This window comes from Bombina bombina, chromosome 2 (assembly GCF_027579735.1).
Source record: "Bombina bombina isolate aBomBom1 chromosome 2, aBomBom1.pri, whole genome shotgun sequence".
Lineage (NCBI taxonomy): Eukaryota > Metazoa > Chordata > Amphibia > Anura > Bombinatoridae > Bombina > Bombina bombina.
Window position 1 is genome coordinate 130,585,930 of NC_069500.1, and position 9,888 is coordinate 130,595,817.

The following is a 9,888-nucleotide window of genomic DNA, read 5'->3' on the forward strand; positions in this document are numbered from 1 at the left end:
GCTATTTGTACTCAATGTAGACGCATTTTGAGAAAAATTAACCCAAAGTTAGCAGATTATGCTTCTACCAAAATGGACCATAGAGCAGATGGGCTTCTCTTTGGCAAATTAGAACTCAAACAATTACACGCCTATGTTAACAATTTCAATACACTTAATGAAGTTAAATTTTCTACTAGATTTTTTTTATCCCTCTCCTAATTGTGCTCATTCCCCTCCAACAGGCCCGAATTTAAATTACAATCCCAATATCAACACAACTGAAATCCATAAAATTCTAATTTCTTCCAGACATTCACGATAAAGGCAGCATTCCAAACCCCCACCAGGTAATTCATTTTCTTTCTTTATACACTCTTTTCCCCCCTCAAAACATAGGAGGCAGATTAGCTTTATTTCACAAAAACTGGACTCACATTACATCAGACCCATGGGTTTTACAGGTGACTTCAAGTCTATTTCTACATTTCTTAACTCTCCCTATATATACCTTTCCTCCAATTCCAATTTTTTTTTTCTTCCACAGATCTAGTACTTCTTCAAACAGAACCTTTAAATCTGCAAACAAACAAAATATACAACCAGCCATTTGTTAAGGGAACAATTTTTCTAAGCAACAATTAATTAATTAATTTAAAAAAACCAGACAAAACCATCCAGTTATAAATCTCCGTTCTCTCAACACCTTCATCATTTACAACCTTTTCAAAAGAGAGGGCATTCACCTCTTAAGAGACTGTCTCATAGACAAAGACTGGCTAGTAAGATTAACCCTCACAGAGACTTATTTCACTGTACCGAAAATATTTAAGTTTACTTGCATGCAAGCATGCATGCACTTTGCACTTTTATCAGCTCCTTGGGCATTTACAAAAATATTAAAACCAGTAGTCACTTGGTTAAGACTACGGGAGTTTGTATATTTATTTATTTAGATGATATCCTAATCACGCATCAAAATCCCCAACAATTATTACATTTAAATCTAGGATTTTTGGTAAATACAGAGAAATTTGTACTTTCTTCTACTTTTAGGCTTTCAAATCAGTACAATTTATTCTCAACTAATCCTTTCCAAAAACAAATTAAAAATATAAAAAAAATAATTTTATCCTTACTAAAGAAAGAACATTTTCCCCTCAGGAATCTGGTTCTGATCATTGAATTACTCCCATCCTTGATTAAGAACATATTCCCAGCTCCTCTACATTATCGAACATTACACCATTTAAAATCCAAAACTTACATAAAGGTCTTTCTTACTCTCAAAACATTCCATTATCATTAGAAGCCAGAAAAGAATTTCTCTAGTGGCTATCCAACATTTAAGCCTGGAATAGGAAGGTTATTTATATTTGGAAATTCGCCAGATATTATGATAGAATCAGATGCCAGCAAAATTTGCTAGGATGCTAAATGTGGCAACTCTATAATCGGTGGCAAATTGTCAGCCTCAAAACACAATCTTCACATCAATTGCTTGGAGTTACTCACAGGCTCTTTTGCTGTAAAGAGTTTTGTAAGATCGTCTTCTCCCATCTCAATTCTGCTTTGCAGGGACAATGTTTTGGCGGGGCATTATCTAAATCTCTAATGGGGCTCTAAATCCAAAATGATGGTGGATATCACCAAACAATTTATCCATCAATGTTTAGAGAAAAATATCTTGATTCATGTGGAATATTTTCCAGGAAAATAAAAAAATTTGGTGGTTTGGGGATCGAGAAATCTTCAAGATTCAAGCAACCGGAAGTTAAACATTAATTTTTTTCTTCTCATACAATCTCTGAAAGGTCTTTTCAACCTTGATCTCCTTGCCACCTGTTTTCAAATTTTCAAATCCGACCGGTCTCCAGTTGGTGTCCAGATCTGGCAGCTCAAGCGATAGATGCCCTTAATCATGCTATCAAATGGAGCGTATGCCTTTCCATTGTTTTCTTTAATTCCTCACATCCTCTCGATTTTACGTTCAAAACTAACTTTGATTTTACCTTTTTTGGCCCTCCCAGTCATTGTATCCACCTCTTCTTCAACTCTACAATTGTCCTCCCCTCCTTATTCCCCTCTTCCATGCCTACTTTTAGATCCAAATGGCAATCCTCACCCCTTAATATCAACAAAGTCTCTTCATCTTTTTACATGGATAATTTCAGGGGATCCTGGACCCTCAAGGGTTTTTTAGAGGAGCTTCGGAGCTTATCCAAGATTCATGGGCCAAGGGTACCTATAAATCTTTCCTTTCTGCATGGACCAGAGGGAATTGCTGGTGCAGTGGAAGGAATTTGTATCCCATTTCAATATATAGATCATATTCTAAATTATCTCTTTCACCTTTTCAATTCCGGTTTAGTTTACCAACCTATTAATGTTGCCCTTCAGCCATTTCTGTTGCACATCTTGTTTACCCTGATATTACAGTCGGTCGTCTTCCACAAGTTTGCAGACTAATGAAATCCATCAGACTTCAAAGACCTCCTTTACCTTAAGATTCATCCGTTTGAGACATTGATTTAATTGTTTCCCTTTTTTTAAAAATGTCCTTTTAATGATTCTCTGTCTTTAAAACAACTTACTGCTAAGTTAGTAACTTTACTTTGTTTGCTTTTCTTTTGGACATTAAATCTACAGACTTTGACATTCTCTTCAAGGTGTAACTTTTATTTCTAGACAAACTAAAACCTTTACTTCATCTATGATTCATCTTTATTTTTATGAACAGCCTCAACTTTGTGTAGTACTCTGTCTCAACTAATGCAAATCCAGAACTTCTATTTTACATAGTTCATCTTCTAAACATTTACTATTTTCTTTGTATCTCTTATGTTCCTGCCACTTCTACCACCATAGCAAGAGGGATTAAATTAATAATGTCAGAAGCATGTACTGATATTTCATCTTTTGAAGCCCATTAGAGGTGCCATTGCTTCTAAAGCATACATTAAATCAGCTATGATAAAATATATTTTAATTGCAGCTGATTGATCCTCTGATGCAGTCTTTCTGCAGTTTTATTTTAAACCTGTTTTTTTCTCTAGCACGTTCTTTTGGTAACTGATCAATTTTGCTTTAAACTGGCAAAATAGGAGTCTCTGGTCTTGTAAAAAAAAAATCAGATTATCCTAACTTTGTGAAGGTATAATCCAGGTTTTATTAATGGCACAGAGACAAGTATTTTCCCTCCCTTTCTTTATTTTTCTTTATCTTCTCTGTCCCTCACTTATATTTCTTTATACTAATAATTACACTGGTGTTCAAATGTTTGGGAACACTTAGACAGTTCCTTATTTTCCATCAAAACAGTCATAAAAAGGTTAGAAATAATTAATTTTAAGTGAAATAATAATTGTATTCTTAACACTTTGCTTTCATCAAAGAATCCTCCATGTGCAGCAATTACAGCTTTGCAGACCTTTGGCATTCTAGTTGTAAATTTGTTGAGTTAATCTGAAGAGAAATCACCACCTGAAGCACCTCCCACAAGTTGGATTGGTTTATGGGCACTTTTTTGTATCATAAAGTCAAGCTACTTCCACAACAGCTCAATAGGGTTGAGATCTGGTGACTGTACTGGCCACTCCATTAAAAAAACAGAATTCCAGCTGACTGCTTCTTCTCTAAATAGTTATTGCAGAGTTTGGAGCTGTGCTTTGGGTCATTGTCCTATTGTAGGAGGACATTGGCTCCAATCCAGTCCCATCCACAGGTTATTACATGGTACTGCAAAATTGAGTTATATCCTTCCTTCTCCAAGGTCCCTTTTACCCTATATAAATCTCCCACGTTAACACCAAAAAAGCACCCCAGACCATCACAATGCCTCCACCATGCTTGACAGATGGCATCAAGCATTCCTCCAACATCTTTTCATTTGGTCAGTGTCTCACAAATGTTCTTCTTTGTAATCTGAACACCTAAAACTTAGTCTGTCAATAACACTTTCTTCCAATATTCCTCTGTCCAGTATCTTTGTTCTTTTTCCCATCTTAATCTTTTCTTTTTATTGGCCAGTCTGAGATATTGCTTTTTCATTGCAACTGTGCCTAGAAGGCCAGCATCCCAGAGTCACCTCTTTACTGTTGACGTTAAGACTGGTTTTTCTCTCCTCACATTCAGTCCTTGGCTAAATCCTGCCGTTTCTACATTGAAAACATCTCTAAAATTAGACATTTCCTTACACAAGACAGAACTAAAATTTTAATCCACTCTCTCATCCTTTCTGGCCTCGGCTACTGCAACTCTGTCCTCTACGGACTCCCTAGCTACTGCCTAGCTCCTTTACAATCCATAATGAATGCCTCCGCCAGGCTCATCTTCCTTACACGTTGCTCTTCATACGCTGCACCTCTCTGCCAATCCCTTCACTGGCTTCCTCTTGCCTCCAGGATTAAACACCAAATTCTGACTCAAGACCCTCAACTGCACTTCTCCACCCTACATCTCAGACCTCGTCTTCTGATACTCTCCCTTCCACCCCCTTCACTCTGCTTGCGACCTCCTCCTCTCTTCCTCTCTTGTTGTCTCCTCACATTCCCATTTACAGGACTTCTCCAGACTGGCTCCCATCTTGTGGAACTCCTCTGCCTCGCTTTACAACACTATTCCCTAGTTTTGAAAGCTTTAACCGCCCCCTTTCTTCCACACTACTGATGTCAGGCTTACTAGTCAATAGTGTCCTGGATCAGCCCTACTTCCCTTTTTAAAAAGTGGCACCACATCAGCTTTACGCCAGTCCTAGGGTAGTATGCCTGAGTATAATGAGAACATTAAGAGCAGAGATTTGGCTTCAGAAAAGATTCCAACATATCTTCCTATCGAGTTTTCTTCAGATTGTTACTTACATATTTCTTGGTTTCACTGGTATTTTGCTTTTGCTCCATGTTTTGTTGGTTAGACTTCCTTCCTCCACATAAAAAAGATTAGGGACTCACTGGACACTATATTACATAGGGAGTTCTCTGATTGGTCCATTTATTCTATGTCCATTCAGGATGTTTTTTCATTGGTTATATGTTTTATGCTTTAAAGGCTGCTTGAAGAAGTAAATGAAAGTTGTGGCAAAAATACTTATCTCTGTGCCTTTAATACAATCTAGATTATACCATTTAAAAAGTTAGGATAAGCACAATTATTTTCAAAGTTATTATTACCCAAATAGAAACCTGAATAGCAATTTTATATTTGCCACCTTTGATGTCTGAAATGCCATATGAAACAACATCAGCCAAGATAGCAGATTTACAGTGAGCATGTATAACATGGGTATAAAGAGCCTTCAGCAGTGTAATTTACTGATTCTGCTGAACAATTAGGAAAATAAAGACTGGCTTTATGATGCACTCTGCTCTATAGATTTAAATTCTATTAGATAATGGTTAAACACTAAAGGGAGACAACCCTCTCCTAACAAACCTGCAGCTAAATATCAGTCTGATTGATAAAGCTATCTGAAAACATAAACATATATGATCTAAGTTTGTAGCTTCAAGATGCAAAACAAATGAACCAAACTGCATAATCAAAATAATAATCCCTGCTTAAAGCCCAGCAGACTTCTCCTGCATCGGTCCCTTAACGACCAACATACATCCACGGTCCTTAAGCGTTTTACCAGCACAACCGCCATCGACAAGACCTGTTGGTGGCCGTTAAGGTGCTAACTGATAACAGCAACTGGTGGGGGGGGGGGTGTTAAAAAGTGGAACAAGATGAATACAAGAAGAAAATCTAAAAAGAAATCATGCATTTTGACCCACAAACAAACCCTTGACAAATCACTATTTGATTGTTGGTAGAAAAGCGTAGGCTCTTTTTACATTTAATAACCATATACTATAGTGTAAAATATTAACTTAAAGGGACAGTAAACACCTTGTAATTACAAGACATTTCTGTTGTGCTGCAATAGAATAACAAATCAGCCAAGTCTTAACTTTTTAAAAAGAAATTAACCTTTTTACTACAATTGTTTATCAATAGCCAAACTCCTCCCACCTTTTGCCTTATTTGCAGGAGTCAATCTGGGCTTTAGTCTGCAGACAATAAAGATAGCCAATGTCATAAAGTTGTTATATGTGAATTGTTTTTCAGTTCAAATCAGTTAAAGCCAGTTAGGGACAGATATGTAGCAGGGTTATAGCCTTGAGAAGTTAGCAGGGTGTTTTTCAATATCTGAGAGTTAGAAAATTTTAGCTCAATTATATGAAAAGAGGCAAAATAAATAATGAAAATATTCTTTCATTACTCATATTTATTACCAGTGCATTTGCATTACTATAATAACTATATAGTGCTATAAAAGTATATGTTTACTGTTCCTTTAAAGGGAAGGAACTTGAAATGTAAGTTCAGATTATTTTATTATAAAAAAGGGGAAACTGACACAACTTTTACAGAGAAAGGAACGTCATCCTGTGGTTATAAAAGTTTCCGCTGTGCACAAAGACATTTTCAATGTCATTAGACAAATAGGGAGGAATAAAATAAATTATTATGGAGTGTTGACAGATTTTAATGTTGCTTTAAAATAACCTATTATAAACAAGGAAACCAAAATGACCATTTTCCTCACCAGTATGCCACAATCTTCTCTATCTGCATCTTTGATTTGATTTTCGTGTTCTACAATGCAAATGCTGGGCATATTTATTTAAAACAACAAATATTATCTTTCTGATTAGAGTACTGTACTATCTTTCTGATGGTACTATGTATACAAAAGTACAGGTGGCCCTCGTTTTACAACGGTTCAATTTACACCGTTTCAGAATAACAACCGTTTTTTCCAGTCATGTGACTGCTATTGAAAAGCATTGAGAAGCAGTGCATTTATTAAAATAGCCAGTAGGTGGAGCTGTCCGCTTGTGTTGCAGCAAAGCCAAGCAAGCTGAAATTAATCACTTTAACCAGACTTGAGCTATTGAGCAGATTTCAAAGAAACAAGATCTTCCTGTCTATAAATCAGTCCAGATTGGAATGCAAAGAAAGAACTGTTTGCAGAAAAATGCAAGTGAAGTCTGTGTTGTGTGATTATTTTATTAGGTTTATAATGCTGTTTAGCAAATGTTTTTGTTCATTTTACTTAGTTTAATTATATATTCTGTGTTGTGTGATTATTTTATTAGGTTTATAATGCTGTTTAGCATTTAATGTCTTCATTTCAAAGCTTTAAAAATAATGTATTAGGTGTTACTTATGACAATTATGAGAGAGGCCTGGAACCTAACTCCCTCACTTTTCATTGACTTACATTATAAACTGGGTTTCAATTTACAACGGTTTCGATTTACAACCATTCCTTCTGGAACCTAACCCCGGCGTAAACTGAGGGCTACCTGTATTACAAATTATATAAAACTACCTTGCATGTTACTGTATTATGACATGTTACGGTATTGTGACATGTAAATATTGCGTAGAATTACATAAGATATTGTTGTTTACGCTTGGTCCAATTGCCTCTGCAAGCTGTCCCATTTTACAGATGCAAATATACAGTATTCCGAAATCCAAACCTTTTCCAGTACCAAGCAGTTTAGATAAAGGGTTTGCATCTGTATGGAGATACTCAAAGGGGTTAGGCACATAATTAATCTTAAAGGGACACTGAACCCAAATTTTTTCTATTGTGATTCAGATAGAGCATGAAATTCTAAGCAACTTTCTAATTTACTCCTATTATCAAATTTTCTTCATTCTCTTGATATCTTTATCTTAAATGCAAGAATGTAAGTTTAGATGCCGGACCATTTTTGGTGAACACACTGTGTTGTTCTTGCTGATTGGTGGGTAAATTCGCCTACTAATAAAAAAAGTGCTTTCCATGGTTCTGAGCCAAAAAAATAGCTTAAATGCCTTCTTTTTCAAATAAAGAAAGCAAGAGAATGAAGAAAAATTGATAATAGGAGTAAATTAGAAAGTTTTTTAAAATTGCATGCTCTATCTGAATCACGAAAGAAAAAAATTGGGTTCAGTGTCCCTTTAAGCATTAAACACACTTCCTGGCCACCCCTGTTCTACTGACAGTCATTGGCAGATGCCTGCACATGCCATTCCTGATTTGAATTTTGTGGCGATAGACACAACCATTAATGTAATATTAAAATTGTGTAACAAATTAGAGAATTTTATTATTGCATTTCGCTATCCCTTTAACTAACGTTCCATTTCACATTTTATCAGCAAGTAAAATTTTAAGAGATTGTTTTTTTTGTTTTTTTTTAAATCCTCATCCAATTGTAAGGCAGTTTGCAAGTGGAATATTTTAAATCTAAAGAGCCTGGACTAATTAGTATTCAGTACTGAACCCAGCTGGTACAACATTCTATACTATTGTTTACAGCAAAATGATATATGACATTGAGTAGCTGAAAATGCCCCTTAAGCGTTATGAAAATTTTCTTTCTTTTTTGTTTTAAAGATGTCTAAAAGAAATAAATCTGTGTACTATAATGCTTTTTATTATAATATGTAAACATTTTGTGGCATAATGTATAAGAGACACACACAATAAATAAACACATCTATTCTTCACCACTGTGGTAAACCCCCAAGCAAAATCACAAGGCATAATAAACGTCTCCTGTGCATAACTGATTACCTAGGATTTTTTTTCCTTAGCTCAGTAATTAAATTATGGAACACAATCCAGTCGTAATGTACTGTACCTTACTATATAAAATGTAATCCAAGAGGTCATAGAAAATAATGAACAATTTTACATCATCTGTATACAGCAATACACATGATATATACAGTTGTAACCTACTGCAATAATGGCATTTTTAGATATATAACATACTAAGCAAATATACAAACTGTAACTTGTCATTGCCTATTTTCTTTCACCAAGGATAGATTATGTATCTTTTAATTAATGGTAGTAATAATGCTCTCCTGTGTTTGAGTTCCTTTGGTGTCTCATTCACCTTCAGCAAGGGCAGACAGCTGCATAATGATGAAGAGGATGGAGATGGCATTTACTGTACCTGATTCGGTGTCCGTGATCCCGGAGGAAGCCACAGACAGGAGCAGGAGCGGCCCCAGCACGGGGAGCAGGTCACGAAGCTGCATGGTTTATACCCCAGCAGCAGGATCAGGAAGCGGCTATAGGACAGTGTAGTGTCAGACAGTGTGGCCTCGCTGCAGTGAGTGCGCGCTGCTTCCTCCCACTGAGTCACTGCGGATACCTCTGTAGCACCAGCAGCGTCCCAGGCATCAGCTTCCCTCTTGTACAAGTTGCAACAGATTCTGTAAAAGCATTGACATATTCAATGCATCTTCCCTATTTCAACAGAAAAGGCTTGCAGCAGGCAGCTAGGATTTGTGATAGAGTTATTTAATGTATTCAGGCAGTAAAACGAATGTGGTGATGTCAGTAATTAAGTAAATGACAATAGTGTGTAGCATGCTGACTGATATAGTATATATATAGTTTATGTAAAAATAGGATTCGGAATAATAAAAAAAACACGTTATTTAATAAATTATTCTTAATTTCATAAAAGGTTTTGTTAGGTACTTACATAGTAGTAAACATTAAGTGGCTCAAATGGAACATTTTTGATAATTAATGCCAGTGTTTAAAATTCTCTCTCTAGTGGGGATAAAGTGCATTTCTTGGTTTCAAGAGGACCACTAAAGTAAATTTTCATGATTGAGATGCAGCATGCAGTTTTAAACTCCAATTTACTCCCCTTATCAAATAGTGCACAGACAGTCTTTGCATATTCACACTTTCTGAGGCACTAAGCACCTACTGAGCATGTAAGAAGTTTATATAAAAATATCCCTTAAGGCGCCTATCAAAGGATGGCAGAGGGTAAAAGATAGATGTAACAGGCTAATCTGGACTGCAAGGTATTCGGTGATTAGGCCGAATGTGTGAATACT

The 9,888-nt window shown here is 35.9% G+C and overlaps 1 protein-coding gene across 1 annotated transcript in view; it reads right to left on the bottom strand.

The window, feature by feature from the left end:
* Positions 1 to 9,147, bottom strand: part of EMB (embigin) — a 64,690-nt gene extending 55,543 nt beyond the window's left edge. The window contains exon 1 of the mRNA XM_053700435.1: positions 8,985 to 9,147. Within this exon, the coding sequence (XP_053556410.1) occupies positions 8,985 to 9,069 (85 nt within the window). The 5' untranslated portion in view covers positions 9,070 to 9,147. The remainder of the gene's footprint in view (positions 1 to 8,984) is intronic.
* Positions 9,148 to 9,888: the final 741 nt, after the last annotated feature.